Source organism: Pimephales promelas, chromosome 16 (assembly GCF_988280905.1).
Source record: "Pimephales promelas chromosome 16, fPimPro1.hap1.1, whole genome shotgun sequence".
NCBI lineage: Eukaryota > Metazoa > Chordata > Actinopteri > Cypriniformes > Leuciscidae > Pimephales > Pimephales promelas.
This window is the reverse complement of record NC_142784.1, coordinates 4,586,226-4,599,899: the sequence shown is the minus strand read 5'-3', so window position 1 is coordinate 4,599,899 and position 13,674 is coordinate 4,586,226. Positions and strand designations below refer to the sequence as shown.

The 13,674-nt window shown below is 43.3% G+C and overlaps 2 protein-coding genes across 2 annotated transcripts in view; both read left to right on the top strand.

The window, feature by feature from the left end:
- LOC120466787 (uncharacterized) overlaps positions 1-13,674 on the top strand; it is a 329,947-nt gene that overhangs the window by 116,771 nt on the left and 199,502 nt on the right. The window lies entirely within an intron of this gene.
- mfrp (membrane frizzled-related protein) overlaps positions 1-13,674 on the top strand; it is a 58,380-nt gene that overhangs the window by 5,235 nt on the left and 39,471 nt on the right. The window contains exons 3-4 of the mRNA XM_089121608.1: positions 3,516-3,735; positions 5,617-5,747. Coding sequence (XP_088977734.1) covers positions 3,516-3,735; positions 5,617-5,747 — 351 coding nt within the window. The remainder of the gene's footprint in view (positions 1-3,515; positions 3,736-5,616; positions 5,748-13,674) is intronic.

Below are 13,674 nucleotides of genomic sequence, written 5' to 3'. Positions count from 1 at the left end.
ACCTCGTGTAATCACAGTGACGTCCAAGTGATCTGAATCAGTTGTGCAATGTCCAACTGAACCGAACTGAATCGGTTCAATGTTACGCCGGAAGTGATCGCTTGCGTGTGTCGTCACTCAATATTTACACTGAGATTTCGGAAGTTTTACCTTTTACTAAACATATTTAGATATACCGAAATCGTCTTCCATTGCGGTTTTCCGTATATCTAAATATGTTTAGTGAAAGGTAAAACTTCCAAAATCTCCAAAGTAGGCGCGCAAGCGATCACTTCCAGCGCATGCGCAGACTGAAGCGCCGTCAGATCATTTTGTCATGGTTATGATTACAAGAGGTAAAAACAATATAAATACTGTTCATTTTCTCACACAAACCGCTCGTTTCGTGTCTTAGGCCATCAATGTGTACGTACATTTACGAGTCATTAAATCATGTTTAATTTTGACTTCTCTGTGCATGCTTTTTGGTGGACCCCCTTAGCCTCCAGTGTATGACTGATAGACAACAACGGTTTGACTGAAAAATGTCAAAATTGAAAATACTGTGGAAACAAAGACACCTACATCTTGGATGCCCTTGAGGTAAGCTAAAACATATCAAAAATTAATTTCAAAGTGAACTATCCCTTTAATCGCACGTTTAACCGACAGCCCTAATATCTACAAATTGTGTTTTTCATTTGTGAAATGTATTTTCTCAATATATATTTGTATTTTGCGCATGTGAATTGTTTTTCGTGAATATATATATTTTTACACTCGTGACTTGTTTACGTTTATGTTGCATGCATGTGAAATTAGCTACGCTGGTGTGAATCATGTCCCACCCTCTCTCCAGGTTGCTGAGTTGACACTCGGTTCAACTCCACCCCGTTCGGCCATTTTTGTAGTTTGATTAGAGATATATGATTATATAGCGTCACAGAACATTTTTATTCACTCATTAAAGGTATAGCGGAGGATCTTTCCGAATTTTAGAGAAGACCCGCCCTCTCCAATTTTTTTAAAAAAATGCACATGGACAAACACAACACTCTTGCTCCCGAGAGGGAACGTTTATTACGCCTTACACAATTATGTTGCAAATTATAAACTAACTCAAAAACATTCATAAAAAAGACAACATGTCAAATGCCCTTCCGTGTTTTATTTGCTTATTATACTGATCGATTGAGTGACCGAGGACTCAAGACATGGTATGTACAACCCTGTATCACACGAAATACATTCTGAGGAAACTATTTTGCAAATCGCAATTACGTTACATGGCAACATATAACGTTGGTCCTTAACCTAATATGTCCCATTGTTAATAATACGTTATTTTTATACATAGTTGCATATGTAATGGAGAAGTAGCTTGTTGCATTTGTGTAATAATAAACACACAAGGTTTTAGAATATGAACACATGAACACACAAGGTTTTAGAATATTTCAGGGTGATACCATTTATCATTTGGTCAAAAGGCTACTTTAGACAAATTGAGATATTTACCGTGTCTATGCGGTGCATGACTTGTGCCAGGGCTAGCATTGCTAAGTAGCTTGCATTAACTTTTACTAGTGATTTTAAATTGATTTCTCCAAATAGCATGACAAACTTTAGCTGTCTAGTAGAATCTTCGCGACTACGGCATCAGTGAGAAGCCCAACCTGTGCTTTTAGCGCACGCCAGCGTGTGATATTAACCCAAAATCTCTCTGGTCTTGTTTCTATATTCTGTGGCCTTTTTCTTCTTATCATACACTTCGTATGCATTTTTTTCTCTTTCGACCCTCAGCCATTTTCAAAGGAATGGCTGAAACCGCAACTCCGACATAATACACCTGAAAGTGAAAACTACATAGGGATGAGCACGTACGACGGCCTTACATAAACATATCACCAGAATGATTGACGCTTAGGTGGACCAATAGTATAGACTACCCACCCGGAAAAAGAAAATCCTCCGCTATAGCTTTAACAAAATGTCAACAATGGAAGACTTGTCCAATCAAGCCTTACTTGTTCGAGCCAGAGCAAGCGACCTGCAGAACAACTTCTTTATATGGATTAGTGATGCGCGGGTTGATCCAAAATAAGTGGGTGCCTGCGGTTACCCGCAGTTACGAGTCATCCAAAAATATCGGTCGGGTCGTTTGAAAAAAGATGCCAATTAAACCTTTGTATTTATATAGTACTAAACACAATTTTCTATGAAACATATAGGCCTACACTTTATTGACTGAATAACTGGCACAAAGATGACACACAAGCTCAGTCTAAACATTTCTCGGTTCTGTACTGGTTATCCGAGAACCGCTGTACCTGTGCGTTCGGTAGAACGCGGATGCGCAGTATCAGCTGCTCGTGCTCATCACTTCTCTCAGCATTGGCACCAACATGTCTCAGTTCAGTGAACAGTTGGAGTTTCTAGAGTAAAATATAATTCGGGATATTGGTTTATTTCGATTCGGAGAGACTGTCAGGAATATCTGAAAGTGAGTAACTTTAGTAACTTGTGGATCAGCACTGACGCAAGACGCAAACTGTTTTGAATGATTCAGTCTGATTTAGTGAACTGGTTTGACCGGTTCACGAAAAAGAACCGGTTCAAAAGAAAGATTCGTTCACGAACCGGCCATGTCTATGATCACTACAGTCTGCAGAGAGATGGAGGCGGCAAGAGAAAAGGTGAAGACTGGGGTCTGTTCGTTGTCTCCAAAGATAGAAGGAATTGACCGGTAAACCCTTCTTTATACTGGCGGAGGTTGTTGAAGTTAGAATCCTTGAAGTGCTTTGCACACACAAAAAAATGACTTTACCCACAGATGTGGGTACATTTTCAAACTCAACCAGGCACTTCAAAGAGATTCTGATGCTGGGAGACGGTGTAATGAAGCGTGTGTGTCACTACATCCAACAACCGAACATTTTGACTTACCCTCTCGTAACTTCTGCATCCTTGAGCTTGGACTACAAAATTAGAGCAAGAAATCAAAACGGTGGATTGCTCCAAGTGTTGAGCCGTAGTCAATGTCCTTACTTGGCAGTTCCGCCGCAAATACTGTGACGCAATTGTTCAAAATACGTCATAGAGAACAGAAGTATCTGAACAGATTGCAAAATATGTCCAAAACAGAATATAAAGATATAAACGAAACACCTGAAATTATAAACCATAATTTCAAGTTTTCTGTACTCATAAACACTTCAAATATACAACAAAATGCATTTAATGGCTTAAAAAAAAGTGTATTTAGCATGATATGTCCCCTTTAATAATAATAAAGCTAAGATAAGTAAAGTTAATTTAAAAAAAGCTGTTTGTTGCAGATGCCCTTTGGTTTGCTATTTTGTATCAATCAGTCAGACATTTTAAATGTGACTTAAGTGTCCAGTCCAAATACTCTAGGGCCCCTGCGTGACTGTATGTCAATATATAGAGCATCCACAATCAAATGCATACATTTCATATGAAAACCCTTTCAACTTTCTTTTCAATATGAATGAGCTTTTTATCTTTTTTTACAGAATGTGGTGGCGTTTTGACGGATTCTGGGGGGACTCTCAGTTCTCCAAATCACCCAGACTTGTATCCTCCTGATTCTCACTGTGTGTGGGTGATCAGGGTGTCTCCTCCTTTTCTAGTGCAGATCCAAGTGTCATCTCTGGCTATTGAGGGACCCTCTCCATGCTTGTTTGATTGGCTAGAAGTCAGAGAGGAGACAGAGAAGACATCTATTGTCACAAGGTTTGTACACCCTAAGCGTGTTTAATTCAATCATAAACGACAACCAGAATTGACATGGGGAAACATTTACATTTAAAAAGCCTTTGAATACAGTGCAAGTACTAACATTTGACAATCAGGATTTACATTATAGTTCATTTCTTTTCAATTGAACAACCTCTGTTCAATTTCATTTTGACTCTGTTATGATGTGGGTTGTGGATGAACCCGGGCGCAGACAGTATGCAATCACAGAACGTTTATTGTAGACAAAAAGGGAAAACAAAGCCCACGAGGTGGCTATGGTGACTAATATACTGACAAAGATACTGACAAAATACTAGAAGACAAACAACTGATACAAGCAATAGCTCAACAGGACGATTACTCTTGCCAGGTTACTCACAAACTTGACACGGATTAACAATGAACTGACAAAGGACAGCAAACACAAGGGGATAATATAGAGAGACACTAATGACAAGGACAGGTGAAACGGACTAGACAATAGACATTGGAACAGGGGGAGGGGGAAATAGAATATGTATATCTGAAATAGAATATGGCATCAGTTTACTGTGTTTTTTTTTCTCTGTGTAGTGTCGTGCCTCATCCAGTGTAGTGTCACTGACTATAATGACTTCTGTTGTCTTTCTCCAGTCTAGACACAGTGTTACGAAATAGCTGTTCCCGGCCACATGTTCTCAGTGTTCTGATAGTTGGAAATTGAAATCCATGCTTAATGTCGATGTAAAAACTATAATGACATATTGCTTAATAATAGGTTAATAGTCATGTGCCTAAACAAGTAGTCATAACATAATGATACTGATGCAGTTATCATTGATTAATAATTTAGTTCTTCATGAGTCATACATGTGATTATCAGTGCATTAGTTAAGCATGAATTAATGCATATTAGTGCAAAGGTATTGTAAAGTGTTACAAATAGTCTCAGACAAAGTAGCATGATCCCATTCATTTCAATGGAGAGCTAGCAATTTTCATTGGTGACAGGATATAAGTGTGTTCAGTTATGGAATAAAACTGAGATATGTTTAACTTTATCCAAATGAAGTGCGACTTTCGGGTACAACAACCAACTGGAGTGAGGTCAGTAAAAGCGCAAGTGAACTGTCACAACATGATCCTTGTTGGCGACAAGATGGGTAGTAGTTTTGGCAGGCAGCAATTTTCCTATAATTTATGATATGTCTCTGTGTACATAGTGGTGAAAGGCTGAATGGGTCTGCAAACCCAGCCTGACTAGCACTTTTTTCATCTTATTTTATGTACTGATTTCATTTATATTTAGTCTTTTCACTCCACACTGTGTTGTTAGTGACAGGAAAATGGTTTGGGTGTCTACGACATGAAATAAGATCCGTGAAAGTCATTCCTATAGTTTACTAAGCAACCAATAGGGGGAACACCCACTAGTAACCTCACCGCCAGCCACTGGCGACATGCAGCGACAAAATCACTGACAGTGTGAATGCAGCTTTAGTCTGCATTTCAATGGCATAAGCCTCTGTTACTAGCTTTAAAATCATATTTTGGAATTAGCAACAGAGGCTTGGGATAAGATGTGAGGAATTTGTCCTACACACAAAAGCATATAAAGAACATTGAACATTGTCTTGAGCCATGGTTAACCACAGTATAAGCTGGATAAATTACTACATTATCAACAAAATAACATATATACCGACATGGCCGCATTACCATTCCAACGTTTCTAATAACTCAATGGCAAAAAAACACAATTATATGTAAAAAAAAAAAACACACAAGATACCTCTTAAACAGATATGGGATATTTTGAAGCTGCATTCATTGGAATAAATTAGTTAAGTACATTTTGCTGTACAATCTTAATAATTAAGATTCACTTCTTCCTAGATTTTGTGGCAATGTTGCACCACCTACATTGAATACAAATAGCAGTACTGTGTTGGTGTCATTTCACACTGATGGGAATATTGGTGGCAATGGGTTCATTGCACAATATCATTCTATATTACCAGGACAGAGTAAGTATAACTTAAACATATCAACATTATGTTCCTTTTAATAGTTTAAAACTGTACTTTTTACAATAAACTCATTTCAAACACAAACCTTAAGATCAATAAACTCAATCTCCTGGCACTGCATATCTGTCTTAAGCATGTTCTTTCTATAAAAAATGAACTTTTACAGGCATCTGATATGCAATATCCAGTTACATTTTATTAAACGATTTGCAGGAAGTGGAAGAACTTTTCTTATGTACCATTTTTAGTTTTAGATGTCCTACTCTGCTTTCTATTGGTAACCAACCAAGATGTCAAAGGCTCTGTTTACACCTGGTATTAAAGCAGCACTATGCAACTTTTTCAACCTTTATAATATTTTTTCCAAAACCCTTGAGATGGTACATCGACTTACAATAGGTTGAATGACAGGTCTGACATAGCCTGACAGTGTCTGTATCGCTTTTACTGGCACTCTGTAACTTCGGGGAGCGGGTAGGAACCCAAGCACAAAAAGAACTCGACTGCTTTATGGCATAAGTCACTTACCCCATTCCTCAAATTCCGACGCGAGAGCCCAACGAGCGTTTTTTCCCCCTCTTTTTGTTGTCATGGCTGAAGTAGCAAGTAAAACCAAGAAGCCAAAGGTTTTGTCGGAGGACAGTAGAAAGAGAAAAAGGGAGGGTGGCAAAATAAAAGGCTGGACAAGGATCAATTTTGGTCCAGCTTTAGCTCGCTGGCATGAACCAAAGAACGAGGAGGGGTGCCAGACCGATCCAAGAGGTCCTCGCTCCTAAAGGTAAAATTTTTGGGGTACACCAAAATGAGCGAACAAGAGATTTTTTTATACTAATACTATTTTAAAAACATTAATTTGTAATACTACTCCACAAAAATGTAACTAAGTCCCCCGACTCCGGTGCATCAATCTTCCCCTGTCTAGATAACGTGAAGTGTAGCTTCGTACCTCGCCGCATCCAATGTAGACTGCATTGCTATCTTTTAAGGGCGCTTAACACACTAAAGCATCCTCTTGAGGGCCTCTCCCCACGGGGTCCGGCCGGGCTCAGCCCGAAGAAGCGACGTGGGACCGTCTTCCCGTGGGCTTACCACCTGCAGGAGGAGCCGTAAGGGGCTGGTGCAGAGAGGATTGGGCGGCAGTCGAAGGCAGGGCAGTCGAATCTAGCCTTAGGGACGTGGAACGTCACCTCACTGGCAGGGAAGGAGCCCGAGATTGTGCGTGAGGTTGAGAGGTTCCGACTAGAGATAGTCGGAATCACCTCTTCGCATGGCTTGGGTTCTGGAACCACACTCCTTGAGAGAGGATGGACTCTTCACCACTCTGGAGTTGCCCATGGTGAGAGGCGGCGGGCTGGTGTGGGCTTGCTTATAGCCCCCCAGCTCAACCGCCATGTGTTGGAGTTTACCCTGGTGAACGAGAGGGTCGTTTCTCTGCGCCTACGGGTCGGGGATAAGTCTCTCACTGTCGTTTGTGCCTACGGGCCAAACGGCAGTGCAGAGTACCCGGCCTTCTTGGAGTCTCTGGGAGGGGTGCTGGAAAGTGCCCCGACTGGGGACTCCGTTGTTCTACTGGGGGACTTCAACGCTCACGTGGGTAACGACAGTGACACCTGGAGGGGCGTGATTGGGAGGAACGGCCCCCCGACCTGAACCCAAGTGGTGTTCAGTTATTGGACTTCTGTGCTAGTTACAGTTTGTCCATAACGAACACCATATTCAAGCATAAGGGTGTCCACCAGTGTACGTGGCACCAGGACACCCTAGGTTGTAGGTCGATGATTGACTTTGTGGTCGTTTCATCTGACCTGCGGCCGTATGTCTTGGACACTCGGGTGAAGAGAGGGGCGGAGCTGTCAACTGATCACCACCTGGTGGTGAGTTGGATCCGATGGCGGGGGAGGAGGCTGGACAGACTCGGCAGACCCAAGCGTACTGTAAGGGTTTGCTGGGAACGTTTGGCCGAATCTCCTATCAGAAAGATATTCAACTCTCACCTCCGGCAGAGCTACGACCAGATCCCGAGGGAGGCTGGAGATATTGAGTCTGAGTGGACCATGTTCTCCACCTCCATTGCCGAAGCGGCTGCCTGGAGCTGTGGCTGTAAGGTCTCCGGTGCCTGTCGAGGCGGCAATCCTCGAACCCGGTGGTGGACACCGGAAGTAAAGGATGCCGTCAAGCTGAAGAAGGAGTCCTATCGGGCCTGGTTGGCTCGTGGGACTCCGGAGGCAGCTGACAGGTACCGGCAGGCCAAGTGGACTGCGGCGTGAAGGCAAAAACTGGAGGCAAAAACTCGGGCCTGGGAGGAGTTCGGTGAGGCCATGGAGAAAGACTATCGGCTGGCCTCGAAGAGATTCTGGCAAACTGTCCGGCGCCTCAGGAGAGGGAAACAGTCCCCTACCAATGCTGTTTACAGTAGGGGTGGGCGGCTGTTGACCTCGACTGGGGATGTCGTCGGACGGTGGAAGGAATACTTCGAGGACCTCCTCAATCCCACCGTCACGTCTTCCATTGAGGAAGCAGAGGCTGACGGCTCAGGGGTGGACTCGTCCATCACCCTAGCTGAGGTCACCGAGGTAGTCAAGAAACTCCTCAGTGGCAAGGCACCGGGGGTGGATGAGATCCGCCCCGAATACCTCAAGTCTCTGGATGCTGTGGGGCTGTCTTGATTGACACGCCTCTGCAGCATCGCGTGGCGGTTGGGGACAGTGCCTCTGGGATGGCAGACCGGGGTGGTGGTTCCTCTTTTTAAGAAGGGGGACCGGAGGGTGTGTTCCAACTATAGGGGGATCACACTTCTCAGCCTCCCTGGGAAAGTCTATGCCAGGGTACTGGAGAGGAGAATACGGTCGATAGTGGAACCTCGGATTCAGGAGGAACAGTGCGGTTTTCGTCCTGGCCGTGGAACACTGGACCAGCTCTATACTCTCCACAGGGTGCTGGAGGGTTCATGGGAGTTTGCCCAAGCAGTCCACATGTGTTTTGTGGATTTGGAGAAGGCATTCGACTGTGTCCCCCGAGGCGGCCTGTGGAGGGTGCTCCGGGAATATGGGGTCCGGGGTCCTTTGCTAAGGGCTGTCCGATCCCTGTATGACCGAAGCAGGAGCTTGGTTCGCATTGTCGGTAGTAAGTCAGACTTCTTCCCAGTGCATGTTGGACTCCGGCAGGGCTGCCCTTTGTCGCCGGCGCAGCCAGGGGCTGGAGGGCGTCAGGTTTGGGGACCACACGATTTCGTCTCTGCTCTTCGCGGATGATGTTGTCGTGTTGGCCCCTTCATACCAGGACCTTCAGCATGCACTGGGACAGTTTGCAGCCGAGTGTGAAGCGGCTGGGATGAAAATAAGCACCTCCAAATCCGAGGCCATGGTCCTCAGCCGGAAAAGGGTGGCTTGCCCACTTCAGGTTGGTGGAGAGATCCTTCCTCAAGTGGAGGAGTTTAAGTATCTTGGGGTTTTGTTCACGAGTGAGGGAAGGATGGAACGGCAGATTAACAGACGGTTCGGTGCAGCTTCAGCAGTAATGCGGTCGATGTACCGGTCTGTTGTGGTAAAGAAGGAGCTGAGCCGTAAGGCAAAGCTCTCGATTTACCAGTCAATCTACGTTCCTACTCTCACCTATGGTCATGAGCTTTGGGTCATGACCGAAAGGACAAGATCCCGGATACAGGCGGCTGAAATGAGCTTTCTCCGCAGGGTGGCTGGGCGATCCCTTAGAGATAGGGTGAGAAGCTCGGTCACTCGGGAGGAGCTCAGAGTAGAGCCGCTGCTCCTCCACATCGAGAGGGGTCAGCTGAGGTGGCTCGGGCATCTGTTCCGGATGCCTGGAAGTCTGGGCATCTCTGCTTAGACTGCTGCCCCCGCGACCCGGCCCCGGATGAGCGGAAGAAGATGGTTGGAGCAGCAGCTTTCATTTCTGCTCTAAAGGCCGCGAGAGCATGCCGAACACTGTCTGAGTGTCAGGTATGAGGAGAAAACAGTGTTTTTCATCTTCAAACCAAACTTGGATCTTGGTAAATCCTGCCTGGCTTCCCATAATGTTAATGCATTAGGTCAGTAGGTGGAGAGTAGGCGTCTTTTTGACCATTTTGTTGGCTGTTTGTAGCATTTACACTACAAAAGCAATCCAGTCTTGGGCATTTGCATATATGACTGCCTCTAGAGGTGGTCAAAAGTGGACAAGCCCAAAATGTTACAGAATCCGTTTACACCTGTACATAGCATCTCCTACTTCAGACTCAAAGGATCAAAATGCTCTGCTCTGCCGTCTTCATTTGCTTAACTCCATCCCAGTAAGTTCTAAATGATCTTGAACATGTTAGACCACCCATTGCCAGATGTATTTCCCATTGATGCAATCCCCTCTGGGAGTGGACACATTAGCTCACTAATGGCCAGGGGGCCACAAGTATGAATTATATGAAAAATACTGCTGCCTCTGTTACTACAGAAGATTGGGGAGGAACAGGAGTTAGTGCTACTGGTGGCACCAAGATGGTCCAATCAGCTATGCTTGTTGGTGGTACTTCCATGGACCTGGAGGGGTACTTCCATGGAGGGGCCTCCTGTCCCGGGCGTGGGTTATGATTTTACAACCCAAACCAGAGCAGTGGAATTACTTTTTTTGTGACAGGTTGGTGGATCCTGCCAATGATGCAGTATTTGTCACAACAAGTACTAAACATGATCACGTAAGCGCAAGCTTCACAACCAGTTAAATGTGGCTGCCTTTTCAATCTATATGTATATAAAATGGTGTGGAAGCAACTGACCATTACCATTTTAAATAAATTAATTTTAATGCATTTTACTTTTCATTAGCCTAACCCAAGATTGTCCAAACCTGCTCCTGGAGTTTAGCTCCAACTTGCCTCAACACACCTGCCTGGAAGATTATATTATGCCTAGTAAGACCTTGATTTGCAGGTGTGTTTAAATGGAGTTGGATCTATCCAGAATCTGGATTGGACACACCTGCCCTAACCCTACACCTAACAACAAACCTTAACATACTTAGGGGGGCTTTCACACTGGCAGTTTAGTTCAGAACGGGGCATGGTTCGCATGAAAAATGCTGTGAACACTGTCATGGGACCTGGGTGCGCACTGGGGTACCGAACCTGAGACTAACTGGAGGAGGTGGTCTGAGTTCAGTTGCTTCCGAACCGTGCCGCGGTTCACGTGAATGAGAAAGCAACACGGAATCAGGCGCGCACTTGTTCAGGATGTAAAGTATCCTGTGCATGCATTTTAGTTTATTGTGATGTATTCAGTTATATAAAGCTATAAAGCACTTGTAAGGGATGATAGCGTTGATGATTTACCTCGGATAGGCTACGAGCGAGAATATGTATTCGTGCATTGCGCGTGGAATCAGAGCAACACATTTGGAAATCCACTGTCTCCACTTAAGAGTCAGTTTGCAAGCAGCAGAAGTCCACCCAGCAAATTAATAAAAAAAACCAAAAACATAATATTTACCCACGTTCTGCTTTCTATCATGCGCCGTGCATGTTTGCGATGACGTAAGATGCATGCAATAACACCAGGGTTCAATAGACCTTTTTGACAACTTCCGTATTTTGTGACCGGAAATACGCAATTGTCAGAACAGATTACAGAACAGGAACTTCCGCTCCGGTCAGAACAGATACCGCAGGCAACTAGTAAGAGTTGTTGCGTACCGGTCTTTTTTGTTATTCCCAAAAGCAGCCATATCTGCCATTTTCATTCCTTCCCTCGTCAGTTCCCTGTTGATGAAGTTCGACGTAAATGGATTCAGGCTATCCGGCGGGATGTTATTGATCCTGTGGTCTTTTGTACTTGTCACCATTCACTAACCCGTTATTGTTTATGTTTATTGTTATTGTTTATGTTTATTATTTATATTATTATGTTTATATATTATGATTTTTTTATTATGAAGTACTGTAGTTCATGTTCAACTTTTTTAAGATCCCGGGCAATTTATCCAGTGTAATAAACACATAAATATATAGCACCACAATATAAAACAAGATAAATGAGAACACACAACAGTAGGCTACATATAAATTTAAAATATGAATATATACCATTCTGAGTATTTAACAATCTGATTGTGCAAGGGATAAATTCATATTTGTATAAATTGTTCTTCATCTTTGACAGTTCTATAGCAAGAGCAGTGCAAAAAGGTCACTACCTAAGAGCATAAATGTTGATTAAAACTGACAGACTTCTTTTTGTTATTCACGTCAAAACACAGTTTATTGTAAATAATAGTCCCTAAATATTTATAACCTTCCACACACTCTACCTTCTCACCTTTAAAGATGTACTGAACTGAAATTTGAGAAAAGGTGATATAACAGATGTATTTTATTTATTCTCATTGGTACAATTTTTAAAATGGCAGAATTTGTTAAAAGGGATAAAATGGTACATTGAAAGTGTTGTTTTTGTTACACGGGCGCCGCCATGTTGGATTTCAACATTCGACTATGTCACTGGCATGGTAAGCCACTCCGTTGCCTACCCGCACCAGCAGAACAGCCGTAGCTTGTAAACAGTCTGAGGCTCGCTGACATGGCTGAGGAAACAGATTTTTTAGCGACACTATTTAGAGATGTGTACTTTCGTCAATGAGTACATGAAACGTCTGACAATGCATGAAATGTTTTATGTACACAAGTTACAAGTTCAATTCATCACGTTAACATTACTCGAATCCTTGATATTCGGAGGAGGGGGAAAATATCCCTGATGTATATTTCACTATAAAGGATGGGATTCTCCTTCCTAAATGCACCCTCACCCATAGAGTGAACTGCCAGTACGCTGTTAATCTAAACAATCTGAGAAAAGTGTAACAAGTTAGCCCAGCCTAGTCACCTATTCGTAAAATACCCTGTTACTGATGGGGCGCTCGCGTCTCAGCTCGGACATCCATTAGAGACAGCATAGCCTCCTCCAACACGTTTCTCTCACCGAACAGCATCCGAAATGGTGGATGGTGATGCATTTGCAGTATTCATGCTCCAGCGCTCACGCCCACAGTCACTTCCCCCCAAACGATCCTGTACTGTAAGTGGAGCCTGAAACTGATCGTCCTCCATGTGGTGGTAGTCAGACACTACTGGCCTGTCCCTCACGGGCTCAAATGCGTAATCCATGCCGTTAAAAGTGCTTATTTTCGTCTGTGTGTATATAGGACCACAGCTGTTGTATATGGAGCTCCGCGGGTCCTACCATGCCAGTGACGTCATCGGAATTGCCAGAGCTAACAAGTGCAAATTTGCATTGCTTAAAAAAGCTATATTAATATATTTTTAAAAATGTTTAGTGTAATTTACTTTTAATTGTCATAAACAACACATTTTCAACGTCGATATTTTTCAGTTCAGTTCATCTTTAATGTATGGATATTGGGAAGAATTCGCTTCAGTTCTGAAATCAATAGTCATATCTTTGGTCTTAGATACATTCAGCTGCAAATTGCATCACCAAAGCATTTTACAAAGTCATCATCAACTGGACCATGACACGTTTAAATTTTTTCAAAGTTTTAAAGACTCTCTGATCAATTTTCTCCTCCCCGGATATGTTTTTCTGATGTGTTGACGGTTGACAGGAACTCGGTTTCTACAACGATTACGTATTTCCGGGTTTTGGGAAAAAGGTCTATAGAATCAAGTTGAGTGTGAAACCAGACCAACGCTGCAGGTGGCGCCGGGAACAAACGTGCTCGGGCTCTGACCACAGCAAGCGAGCCCAGTGTAAAAGGCTAGCCCCCTTAGTTTTAGTTTCAAACATCTAAACCTATACCTGTTGGAATACTATGCCTAGCAATAAAAATTAAAAAGTACATTTTTCATTCCAGACGCATGTAAAAGATAACTTTTATGTATAAAGAGCATGCAACATGAAAGCATGGACTTATGCTATTGATA